The sequence below is a fragment of the Populus trichocarpa genome, chromosome 15 (assembly GCF_000002775.5).
Source record: "Populus trichocarpa isolate Nisqually-1 chromosome 15, P.trichocarpa_v4.1, whole genome shotgun sequence".
NCBI lineage: Eukaryota > Viridiplantae > Streptophyta > Magnoliopsida > Malpighiales > Salicaceae > Populus > Populus trichocarpa.
In genome coordinates, this window is record NC_037299.2 from 2,286,442 (window position 1) to 2,299,286 (window position 12,845).

Here is a 12,845-nt window from a genome sequence, read left to right on the forward strand (position 1 = left end):
ATCTTACAAAATAACTTCTTTTCTAATTTAAATTAGCCTCAAATTGAATACTCATCCAAGAACTTTTCCAAATTTAAATGGTTAAGATCACATAATTTTACATAATGTTCATGAGAGGATTTTTAAACTTGATTTTATTTTTTATCCAGCCAGGATCAATCAAACTATGTACAAGTTTGGACTGGTGCCTAACTGGATCACTTCCACTCCTCTGAAAGAAAATTGATTCGTATTAGAACCTTACTTTTTACCATATATATTTTAGGGTTTCAAAGCACGAACCGCGCCGCCTCTCCCTTTCCTTCATCTAATAAAACATGGGATCTACTCTGTTAAACGAAGGCCATCTTGCATTTTCAACATAAAACTTTAATCCGTCGCATCCATGGGATCCAATGGGACATTATCATCCTCATCTGCTTTTGATTTTTGTTTTATATATATAATTATTAATGTGGATGTTCAGACCACTTGCGAGCATCTTGACTAATCTCACAAGTCCTGAAATTAACGACTATGTAAGTCTCCAGTGACCCTGAAATTTGTGAGATTCGAACTGGTGATCTCTAAAAACTAAATCTAGAACCTAACTAATTAAGCTACACCGCTCAGGCTCATCTGTCTCCGATATTGGTATAATGATAGGTTGCCAGTTTCCTATTTCACTGCTCCACCTCACTCGTTCTCGAGCCTGAATTACTCTTCACGGTATCTTCCACATCTAATCCTTCAATCAATCGACAGTCATCTTACTAGCAGCCTCATGAATTGCTTGCTCTATGGTATTTGTGGGTTCCAAAACACCAGTCATGCCAGGCTTATTTTGACCAGCACAGGAACATTTTCCTACATTATGCAACCAAGGATGTTGGAGATGTAAGCAATATTCCTCATAGTTTTAATATCAGAAAGTGTGCTATGTCGGTCATTCTATGTCTGGTCTAGTTGGTATGAAAGAGAGAGCAATGGCTGGATGCTGATTCCCCACCAAGGTCCAGAGAAAAGAGTTTAACAGAGGTAACACCCTTCATAATTAGAATGCACCAGACGTTTACATGCACATATGATGTCCAAACATGAAGGAAAATACTTCCAAGCTCAAACGGAAGCAATATCTTTTTTCCATGTTCTTTGGAGAATTCAAATGGAAAAAAAACTGAACTTTTAAATTCATTAAAAAAAAAGGAAAGAAAGGAAGGAAGGAAGGAAGGAAACAGATAGGTCTTTTAAGTGTTGTATTCAATCAATAATGGTATTTTTCCATACAAAGATTGTTCTCTGACAAAATTCAATCATGAAAGAGGCTTGCACAAAGCAATGCAAGTGAATTCGGATGCACAAAGCACTCCTCGTTAGTTGTGCGGTCATTCCAGTCCACTTCTTTTATGAGGCTGGAGATTTTGGTACATTGAAGAGAGGTTAGGAGTGACTCACTCCTTGCGTGATTTCTGTGAAAGAAAAAAAGCTGAAGTTGAACTCCAGTTTACTTGCTTAGTTAAGGAGTAATTTGTGTGCCTGTCTAAGATTTTCCATTTTGAAACAAAGCAAAAGAGTCTTGTACAGAGTTACAAGACATGCACATTATTTCCTGAACATTTCAAATTGAACGAAACTGTAACATGTCTTTCTAAATTCACTGATTCCCATATCAGTAGCAATAACTTCCCAACCATTACATCAATATCTGGAAATACAAGCACTGTTCATAAATCCACCTTTCAATTTTAGTTGCTATCAAGGTCTCTGCTACAGAACCCAAATGCCTTCATCCCCGTGAGACAAGCAACAACTCCCTACCAATACTAATTGATGCTCAAAATATTTGTGGCATCGTGTGGTACTGTGTTTGCATCTTTGATTATGTGGTGGGGGAGGACGATTTAGTTATCTTGTAACGTACTCTACTTTATGTTAAGAAAATCAATAAATAGCTTGTAAACAAGATCGTGTATATTATTTTAGAGTGGAAATTTATAAAGAAGTACGTATGGCTGTGCAATCCCCCATTTAATGAGATTGAAACTTCATGTGGTTTTATGTGCAGAGAGGTAATTAATCAGCCAAAATAAAATATAGTGGACATAAATCGTTGTGAATCCCATCTACACGCCCTAATATATGATATAAATTTTCTATATAAAATAACTAGGCCTTAGAATTGTATAAACCTTATATTTCGTCTCAAGCTCTAAACGCAGAGAAACAAAATTAGGACAGATTTTCAAAAGTGAGAAAATCAAACCTGGATGCAGAGAACCTTCAAGACTTTAATCCCTCAGATTGTAATATGCATACACAGGTGGATTCATTCATGCTGATTGAGAGGCATATTTGCAGCAGTTAGCTTCTTGTTAAGCTTTTCCACCCGAGTCTGCCAGAGACAGAAAGAAAATATTGAAGGTTTTTTTTTCCTTTTCTATTTTTTTCTCCTTGGGGAAACACACTGTATTTGCAGTGCTAAAATATGAGAAATTCCATCCCTAATATCAGTTGGTTCATACAAGAATACTACCGTTTGCATATCAAGTTCCACATTCCACTATATACTTATTTGAGAGTTATCAAACATAAATTCAAGTCAAACCTTGTTGAAGTATGAGACTTCGATCCATGTCTGCAGCACCATAATAATATGCTGAAGGTGTCTCTCATATGCCAAGATAATATCTAATGGCTCATTAGTTCACATAATTTCTTTTCTCGGATATGTATTCTTACATCTAAGTGCATGGTAATTTATTAAGTTGCTTAATCTCACAAGACTGACATTGTGACAGGGCATGCCTTAGAAAACATAATATATTTCTGGCCCAAATGGCATTTTTTCAACGTCCAGACTCTAGAGTTATATTTTAAATTTGTAAGGATGCTATCTAATTGCTTTCGTACTCTTGGTTAGTATCCCAAGACAAAAGTGACTAATACAGAAGAGACAAAAACATGTTTAGTTGAAAAGACAGAGACGGAAACGTAAAATAAATTTGCCTCTTGAGACAATTTTAGAGTGAATTTTTACACTTTCAAAACATGAAATACATAGAGACATATCTCTTTGTCTCCACTGTCTCCGTCTCTTTTGTTCGGAGACAATAACCAAACGCTAGCTTATAGGTTCATGTATTTTTTTTAATGTTCTACTAGCTTGTCAAGCCATTCCAGTTCAGATCTAGAGGACAATACTGTCTTCCAATTCAAAGTCATTCTAATGTTGCAACAGATACAGTTAATGACCAAATAACAAAGTAAAAAATCAATTTATTCATTCATTTTGCACTGAAACAGATTAAACTTTTCGTCTTTATAGGAAATTTTAAGACTTCAAAATTGATTACTTTCCTTGAATTTGATGTAGTTAGAATGGAAATTTTTATTTTAAGTTAGTTTATTTGAAAAAGTGTAGCTACTGTTCTTGTGGTCATTATTAAATGTAATAAGATAAAACAAGCACAAGGTGCGTGCAAAACAAAAACAAACCAAAGAGACTGAACCAAGTGGAGCCTCATTTTACTTTTTCTACCGATAAAGTAATCAAAATAGTATGGTTTCACATCCTAACTTTTATTTGTTCATAAAAATTTCATAATAGCAGGATCATAATTAACAATGTGATACACTAAACTAAAATTTCAGGACATAATCCGATTGATGAAGAAAGAATCAGAAAATATCAGATGGGAGGAGTGTTCCAATCAATGCAAACCATTTTTATTTTTTTATTTTTTTTTTTTGGAATTCAAAGGTCTTGAAGTGAAATTTAAAAATTGAAAGATAAGGAAAGACCTACTCAGAGTTATTGCAGAATCTGAGAAACAAAGTAGGAAAATTGAAGAAAATACAGCAATGAAAAGCTAATCCTAGATACGATTCTATAAAAATAAATATGAAAGAATCTCAAGAAATTGAAATATACCTTGAAAGATTTAGAACGACGAATAGATGGGTCTATCTGTAAACAAGTCAAATATGACTTCTCCGCTGCATCATATTCTTCCATGGCCATGAAAACATCACCTTCGCACATGTAAGCCTGCTTAATAAGAATTCATAAATACATCCCAATGACAACTAAAAATACCAATCCCTGAAAATACATAGTTGAAGAGCCTTTTTTTTTACTATACCAATCATGAAAGCTATTCAAACAGCAATAATTACACCCGCAAGCGCAAGCGCAGTCACAGAGTTTTGCAGCCTGCATCTGCATAGTGCACACAGAGCAAACTGCAGGAAACAAGGCCCCGTGGCAAGAGACCTCCAGTATAGCTTATTTTCATATTAAATATGAAGAATTGGATTATAACTTAGAGAGTAGAAAATGATTCCTTGTGGGTTTTTTTTTTATCCGGGCATCTTTGTGCTCTAGTGCATCATGGATTTTAGAATGGCTTCTTTAATTAAAAGCCATACTGATGTGATTTTTTAAATTTTGCTTTCCCATGCTTCTTCTTCAGTATAATTCTGCTTCGATTTCTCCATCAGTAAAATCAAATTTGATATGTTAACAAGTATTGTGACTCACCTCAAGATATCGAGGAGCTAATCTTAAAGCTTCTCTTGCATCTTCAAGAGCACCCGAATAGTTTCTCATTGCCAATCTTGCAAGCGACCTATGATGTAGGAAAAAAACTCAAAATTATTTTTCCGAACCAATCGTTTCAACTGTTAAAAAGAAAAGGAAATATACAAACCTGTATTTATACATGATGTGGATACCACCAAATGGTTGAAGATCGATAGCCTGCACTCATCATTAACCCTAAATCATTCCCAAAATTAAATTAAATTAAATTAAAATTTTAAAATTTTATACCAGTGAGAGTAATTCCTCGGCCTTGGAGAAATTTGCAAGATCGGATTCAGCCTGAGCTGTTTTTCTCAAAGCAAGGGCTTCCAAACTCTTACTTATATTTCCATCGCTAACATTAGCAGCGGTAGCCATGAACTGTGCAGCTTTAGCAGCGGTACCGCAATGATTCACTATTATTCCTTGAGGCAAAAGGGCGACGTTTGGACCAGAGCCACAACGGCCTAAGCAGCCACTGGACTTGACGGTTATATCCGGAGGGGCTAAATCGGTGACGACTTCTAGAGTTTGAAATGAGCCTTGTTTACGGCATGTGCGGTTCGTACAGACTCGGATTTCTTGCGTTTCTGCTGCTGCTGCTTTGGTGAGACGAGTACGGTGTCGTTTTGATATTCTTGGCGGTGTTGAGAGAGGTTTTTGATTGGTTGTTGTTGTTGGTGGTGGTGGAAACCAGAGAATGTATTGGTTAGAATTGGGTAAGAAGCCATGGGTTCCTTCTAGAACCACCGCCATCATCATCATCTCACTGAGTAGAGGACTGAGGCAGTGAACGGAACAGTGAAAGGATAACGGACATTCTTAAAAACGAAAAACAGTTATTATTTAGTCCCTGTTGTTTTAACAAAATAATTTTAGTGAGTCCATCTGGTTTTAAAAACATTCCAATATCGCATCCCTATGTTTTTTTTCTATTTATAAACTAGATTTTTTTTTTCCCGTGTTATGTTGGGGTGGATTAATTTTTTTTAATATAAAAAAATATTCGAAATCTGAATTAATTTAACTAATCAAAATTAATTTCCCGTGTTATGGAACTTCTCTAAACCCTTAAATTAACACGTGTCAGTCCACAACTTTACTCGTGGCTCAACCTGATCCGCCAGCATGTCAGCACAGTTCAAGATATGCATTAATTAACATAAACCTAAAAGTACTCATTAACTACTATTTAATTCATTATAATAATGGTGTAATCACCGATTTATTGTTAAATCATAAAACCTTTGAAGTAATACATATCTTTTCACCATCTTTCATGTCTTTTTTAAATTATGCATAGATATAACAGTTTTTTTTTTTCAACAATAAAATGATAATTGCTGATTTACCCTTCAATCATAAAACTTTAAATTAGATATTAGGGTCGATGAGATCTTCCTACCATAATTTATTTGTCATTTTCAAATTATATAGAGGCAGAATAGTCTTTTTACTCTTTTTTTTTTCATAGTAACATGACTTAGCTACCCCTAAAACCAAAGAAATTAAAACTAACATTCAAAAGTTTTTTAGTCTTTTCAAATTTTTTAGCATTGTTAAATAACTTAATTACTCTCAAAGAAAAATCTAATAAATTATCTTTTATGAGCTTTTTCGTCTTTTCATCATGATTTTTTTTTTTGTTAATATCAAGTTGACTTAATGACATTTTTATATTTAACCAAATATTAAATATTTTTAAAAAAACTTGATGGCGTGCGTATGATAAATTTGTGGTCTTCTAGTGACCAAATATCACCTTTCATGGTAGTGTTTGATCATCTCAGCATCCTCTCGGTAATGAAGCGGTGCATGTACCCAATAGCCCTCCAATTTAGCACTAACAATTTTTTTTTCTCCTTTATTTTCTCTCTCCTCCTATATTTTTGTATCTGTCCCTTTTAAAAATTCAAAACAACCCTTCAATTTGTTATTCTTTAAATTTAGTCCATATTCTTTATTTTACTATTTTTATTATTTTGAATAGTTTATAAAATTAGAATTCTTTTTCGATTTCACCTTCATTCAATTTTTTTCATCTTTCAAATGTAGTCTTCATTCTTTTAATAGCTATTTGTTTTATTTAAGATAGTTTTTAAAATTAATTTTTTTATTTCACTATTCAATATTAAATTTATTAGGAATTAAACTTCTTTATTGAGTCTATATCTAGAACTTCACAGGTTGCGGGTTTTAGAGAATAATCCGAGTTTTAGAGATAAATCAAAGTTTAGAAAGTTTTGTCCGAGTTTGCTTGATTTTTTTCTTTTTTTTAATGCTCGTGTTTTTTCAGTTTTATCATTGAGCATTTACTAAATTGGAGATTGAGTTATGTTATTTTTATTTATTTTCTTTCTATAGAATTTCTCATAAAATTTGACAATGAGCCCGATTATATTGGTTCATTTTATTGTTATTTTTTATTGAATTTACTTTGGTAAATTTTTTAAATTGATATTTATTTTTTAATTTTATCTTTTAATATTAGATTATTTGAGTTTTTTTTACAGCTGCATCCTTTAAGGTTGGAAGTTTTTGATATTGAGTTTCATGATTTTTTTTATTTTTTTTAATTTAATACTTGTTACGTCCTGTTATTTAGCATTGAGTTGTTTTGAAATTGAATTTCATAATTTTTTCTAATTTGCTTTTTATTTAATTCTCTCATTTGTATTATTTAGGTCGTAATTTTATTGGCTTGTTGGCTGTTTTTTTAATTGATTTTTTTTCATCTTTTAAGTTAGATTTGTTTGGATTTAAACTTTATTTATTTTTTTTTATAAACTTCAAACTTTTTTTATTCGCTTAATGACCTGATGGACTTACATATTTCACATTTTTTTTCCATTTCCTTTTCTAGTTTTTTTTTTTTTTTTTCATTTAATTAGTTGGAATCCTACCTTCATTACCTTTTTTGGTTTTGGTGGCGATGTTCTTTTTTAATAGGTTTGAATGATTTTTTATATAAATTAGTTCATTAACTGTGTTATCTTTTATTTTATTATCTAATTAGATTATACTTTTTTACTCAGTCAAATCTATACCCTAAATCGGTATTTTTTTAGCATCTTTTTTTTAACTAATAAAAAAAGATTCCAGCCCAGCATAGCACAAGCCCACAAATCCAAGTACAAAAACTATGGGCTATAGCCCAACTTACAATGATCTAATACACTGGACACTAATTGTGTCCTAAACCTTTCTCCCTGACTTATTTCTTAAGACCTCCAATGATTCACGCATTGCCATGGCTATGGAGCTGACATTCAATCAGGAAGCACAGACTTGGTAATCAAATATCAATCACGAATTTCTGCAAAGCGTGTAATGAATCGAAACTCTAACACAACAACATCATAAAGAGTCACTGAGAACATAAGATTAAGATTGATGTTATTAGAAAAATGGGTAACACTTCAAAAACACAGGAAGTATATAAAATAGCACAAAATCCTTCTAAATCTCTCTAAGAAGCAGCAGCTTTACCCTCCTCTGCTGCAGCTTCAAAGGTCTCCCCAGGCACAAGATCCGGGACATCATCATCATCATCCTGTGCTGCAGCATCTGCTGCAGTAGCACCTGCACCAGTAGACTGCTTCTGGATCTGCTCCGCCAATTTCTTCAGGTTGTCCAAGTTATCAGGACCTGCAGATAGAGAAACAAAAGAGTAGAAGATAGTTCAAGCATCAGTTAAACTTCACAGATGATTACATTTATAGGGAATAGATTCAAAAGTGCATACCTAAATGACTGAGAACCTGAGGAAGAATATCTTGCAATTCTGAAAAAAAAAATCAGAACAAATTTGCATGTCAGATATCATTCAATAGGAAAGAGCAAACTAACGAGTTGTAAACTTCCTTCGAGAAAACCAAACTCAACATGGCAAGTCCAAGAACATTTAACCACGAGGTATACAGATATGTTCCACCAATTAACAGACAAAAGATTTACTTTTCATTCCCAGGTTTTATATAGAAAGTCTTAGAGCCATACTCTTAGTTTGTGGAGCACCACTAACAACCCACGTGTTGGCAGCGATGGATGCTTGCACTGCAAAATTAAAACCAAAATAATAATCAGCTAGAAATTGACCAAGAGAATATGGAAGATCTGAATATATCATGTCCATGTAAAGTAGTCAGCTTTACCTTTGGGATTTAGAAACTGGATAACCATGTCATCCTTGAATATGTTGACTTCCTCGATTGCAGGTATAGCATTCACTCCAATTCTCTTCAGGGTGCTCTGAAGCCTTTTATCATCTGTAGTAGTAGTCTTGTGGATAGCCTTCTTCTTCCTTCAGTTATAAGCATAGATTTAAAAGAAACTCATTAGAGGTAAACAACAGAAAAACACAATAAACAACACAGTAGCCATGATCTATATTTTCAGTAAGTTTAATAAATTAATAGAAACATGTTTGAATTCTACGCAAAATGTCCAAATGCAGGAAACCCTCTACAGAACCATCCAGTGGCCATTACTTAAACCAGCCAAAAGAAAAAAAATTCAAGTTGTGATTAGCATTAAAATGAAAATAAAACATGTGCACTCCCAGGAACACAAATCAATATGCCACTCAGCTGACCATCTCATAAAGGCAATTTCGAATAAAACAATTTCATTCTCCAATTTACACTTATTTTCATTTCTAAACTACTTGATGCAAACACAATATCATTTAGCTAATTGATAAATTCCAGTGAAAGCTGGAACAGTTGCAATGGAATAGTCTTCCCACCTTCTCACACTACCCTTTCCACCAGTGCGAACTGCACTGGCCATCTTCATAAGCTTCTCCCGATCCATCTGCAAGAAAAGAATTTTACGCACATTGGCCAATTAAAACCTGAACATGAAAACCCACGCAAGGAATTCGAAGAAAAACCATACATATATAAGAAGGACCAAACCACAGCAAGATTATATTTTGCAAGTATGTTCCATTAAGCGAATCATAACATAACCTAAACCTAGTTAACCATCTTACTTAGGAGATACCAATCTCTAAAACCTCCAAAAGTACTGAAATTTTCATACTTGACTCAAATCTTGATAATCTAACTCCAAAACAAATCAAATTAATCACGTCATGAGAAACAAAACACTTTCTTCATAAAACATCCTAGACAAAGATTAATGGTTTCTTTAACTTATAGCCACAGAAAGCATGAAATCAAGCCCCACCCATCTCAACAAACAGAACCCACATCACCAAAAACTCCTAAAACAATAATACACTAGCATTAACTGGAATGGAATAAAAAGATACAAACTTTAACAAGGTTAAAAAATTAGAATCCAATAAAAGAAAACAGCAAAACAATTAAAAGCAAGTGTAAAATAAATGAATGAATCTAGGGTTTTTGTTTACCTTTGTTAGTTTAGTGGGTTTTGGGAGATAAGGAGCAGTGTTTTTTAAGCTCTTTACAGGCGGCGCTCAGAGGGGTGCCCTTTTTATTCGCTATGTATTTGAGCCTCTTTAAAGAGGATTACTTTAGTAGATCTCACGGTTGTAATGCATTGGCTTGCCACGTGTGAAGATCTTAAGAATGTTTTGCTGTACAACTATTTTCTTGTTATGCTCTTTAGTACTTCTCTATAATTTTGCAGCGTACGCTTTGCTCGCGTTTCGTTTGCGTTTCGAGTTTCGGCCAGTTAAGATTGCGTTTTTGGGTCAAAAGGTTTATTGCAGGGCCCGGTTAGTATCTGGCCCCAATACAGGTCCAGAGAATAAGCACTAAAGTAATTGCTCTGCGCTTCACAGCGATCATAGCACAGGCATGTGTTCTTGTATGTTTAAGAAATATTTTAAAAAAGTTTTGAATTTTTGAATTAGTTTTTTGGATTGTTTTGAAGGAATAATATTAAAAATAAGTTTTAAAAAATAACAAAATATATTATTTTAATATATTTTAAAGTGAATTAATTTAAAAAACAATCACTATTACAATCTCAAACACTATCTAAAAACAAGAAAAGATACGCACGCGTTTTGCTAATGTATTTTTTTATTTATAGGTAAAATTTTAATTATTAATTTTAATTTTAATGTAAATGAATTAATTTTTATTTGAATATTAGGATTTTGATTGATCTGAGTTAACTCGATTTAATCTCACAAATAAATGACTTGAGCCATGGACCCGACTTGACTTAATAACATCTATTTTTAAAATATTTTTTATTTTGCTAAATTATAATAAAAGTATACACTATTAGAAAAATAACCGGATAAAATTTAAAATAATAATAATAATGGATTGCTAATATTATAAAAAGAAAAGTAAAGTAAAAATTAAATGTTATTTAATAAAATAATATCTAAAATATATTTGTAAGAATTTAATAAATTATTAATATTTTAAATAAATTAAATTTAAATAAATGAATAAACAAAAACAATAACCTAAATTAAAAAAACTCAAGTTTGTTTCGGCCTTAAAACTCAGGGCACAAGAGCCTTGGGTCTGGACGAAATGCCAAACCCAAATAACTTGAGCTAACATCCCTGCCAGATCCAAGTTTCCAAGTTTTTGGAGTCTAGCTTCTCTAATAATAATATTTATAATAATATTAAACTTGTCTGACTTAAGTTCTTATAATTTTTAATTTCTTCAAATCAAATTTATAGTTTTTCTTCTAAAATAATAATATTTTTTTTCAAGTTTATTAATGATGATGATGATGATAAAAGTAATAGTAATATTAACAACAACAACAACAACAATAATTTTTAATTTTACCCTTTAAATCAAATCTATAGTTTTTTTTCAATAGTAATAATATTTTTTTAAAATTTATTAATAATTATATTAACAATATTAATAATAATATTAAACTCTGCCAGACCCATTTAACTTGGGTCGGGAACACCAGCTAGACCCAAGTTGCTTGGGTGTAGCGCACCAGCCGAACTTAATTAACTTAGGGCTGACACCCCGGTTGGACTCAAGTTACATGGATTTGGCTCAATTGTCGCACCTAAGTTACTTGGGTCCGGCACGCCAGCCAGACCCATGTAAAATGGATCGGGTGCCCATGCTGGATTCAAATTACCTGGGTCGAGCTCCCTACGAGACCCAAGTTTATGGGGTCTGGCTTTTCTAATAATAATAAAAAAATAATATTTATAATATTAATAATAATATTAAACTTGTCTTACCTAAGTTCTTATAGTTTTTTAATATCTTCAAATCAAATTTATAGTTTTTCTTTGATAATAATAATATTTATTTTCAAATTTAATAATAATAAGAATAATACTAAGAAAAAGAATAATACTAATAATAATAAGAAGAATAACAACAACAACAACGACGACGATAATTTTTCATTTTATCCTTCAAATCAAATCTATTGTTTTTTTTCAATAATAATAATATTTTTTTTTCAAATTTAATAATAATATTTATAATATTAATACTAATATAAAACCATGTAAGACCCAAGTTAATTGAGTCTGGCGCACCTGCCACACCCAATTAACTTGGGTCGGGAACCCCAGCTAGATCCAAGTAACTTGGTTCTCGCGCCTTAGCTAGATCCAAGTTACATGGGTTTGGTACACCGTCCGGACTCAAGTAACTTGGGTCTGGCTCTTCGGCCGGACCCAAGAGCCTTGAAAGGCATCTGCAATAATAATAAGAATAATAACAACAATAACATAATAATAGTTTTTAATTTTATCCTTAAAATCAAATGTATTTTTTTTCAATAGTAATATTATTTTTTAAAAAGTTATTAATAATAACAACAATAATAATATTTATAATGTTAATAATAATATTAAACTCTGCCAGACCCAAGTTAATTGGGTCTGGCGCACCTGTTAAACTCAATTAACTTGGGTTAGGAACTCAGCCAGACCCAAGTTACATGAGTCCATTTATAAATAATTATATTAATAATAATGACAATAATAATATTTATAATATTATTAAATCTTGTCAGACCCAATTTAATTGGGCATGAGGCACCTACCAAACCCAATTAACTTGGATTGGGAATACCAACCAAGCCCAAATATCTTAGATTTGGCTTCTTGGCCGGACCCAAGAACCTTGAAAAAATCTGTTTTTCACAAGGTTGTCAATACCGTTTCGGCAGGTGTTTTGTTTTTTCAATTGGAACGGAATGTTTCGGTTTCGGAGCGTTTCGACGTGCCGTTTCAAGGTTGTACTGTTTATATATATATATATATATATATATATATATATATATATATATATATATATATATATATATATTCAAAATAAATTAATTATAAATTATGCAT

General features: G+C 32.3%; 2 protein-coding genes across 7 annotated transcripts; both read right to left on the reverse strand.

Annotated features, from left to right (window-relative positions):
* Nucleotides 1–426: 426 nt before the first annotated feature.
* On the reverse strand, nt 427–5,468 carry LOC18105613 (uncharacterized). Of its 6 annotated transcripts, none has more exons than XR_002978040.2 (6): nt 4,811–5,465; nt 4,689–4,738; nt 4,520–4,607; nt 3,911–4,027; nt 2,243–2,371; nt 427–846 (listed from the first exon to the last, which is right to left on the reverse strand). XR_002978040.2 is itself a non-coding variant. In XM_052447701.1 (5 exons), exons 1-5 carry the CDS (start codon nt 5,324–5,326, stop codon nt 1,431–1,433), a joined length of 789 nt encoding a protein of 262 aa, XP_052303661.1. In that variant the 5' UTR covers nt 5,327–5,467; the 3' UTR covers nt 1,221–1,430. The 6 variants fall into 6 exon arrangements, 3 of the variants coding, with proteins under 3 accessions (XP_052303661.1, XP_024441889.1, XP_024441890.1); XR_002978039.2 differs by lacking the exon at nt 427–846 and adding an exon at nt 1,221–1,465; XR_002978038.2 differs by lacking the exon at nt 427–846 and adding an exon at nt 1,221–1,448 and having other exon boundaries at nt 4,811–5,464.
* Nucleotides 5,469–7,918: 2,450 nt separating this feature from the next.
* LOC18105612 (nascent polypeptide-associated complex subunit beta) lies at nt 7,919–10,097 on the reverse strand. Its single transcript, XM_006374198.3, has 6 exons — nt 9,942–10,097; nt 9,309–9,376; nt 8,716–8,864; nt 8,561–8,617; nt 8,307–8,345; nt 7,919–8,209 (listed from the first exon to the last, which is right to left on the reverse strand). Exons 2-6 carry the CDS (start codon nt 9,374–9,376, stop codon nt 8,031–8,033), a joined length of 492 nt encoding a protein of 163 aa, XP_006374260.1. The 5' UTR covers nt 9,942–10,097; the 3' UTR covers nt 7,919–8,030.
* Between the last annotated feature and the right edge of the window lie 2,748 nt (nt 10,098–12,845).

Excerpts from the sequence above, each read along its gene's own strand:
- LOC18105612 (XM_006374198.3), bottom strand. The coding sequence starts at position 9,376 with ATGGATCGGGAGAAGCTTATGAAGATGGCCAGTGCAGTTCGCACTGGT. Across the intron at positions 8,346-8,560 it reads TGGTGCTCCACAAACTAAGA|AATTGCAAGATATTCTTCCT; the intron begins GTATGGCTCTAA and ends TTTTTTTTTCAG. Across the intron at positions 8,210-8,306 it reads TCAGGTTCTCAGTCATTTAG|GTCCTGATAACTTGGACAAC; the intron begins GTATGCACTTTT and ends CTCTATCTGCAG.
- LOC18105613 (XM_024586121.2), bottom strand. The coding sequence starts at position 5,326 with ATGATGATGATGGCGGTGGTTCTAGAAGGAACCCATGGCTTCTTACCC. Across the intron at positions 4,608-4,688 it reads CACATCATGTATAAATACAG|GTCGCTTGCAAGATTGGCAA; the intron begins GTTTGTATATTT and ends CCTACATCATAG. Across the intron at positions 2,372-3,910 it reads GTCGTTCTAAATCTTTCAAG|ACTCGGGTGGAAAAGCTTAA; the intron begins GTATATTTCAAT and ends TGTCTCTGGCAG.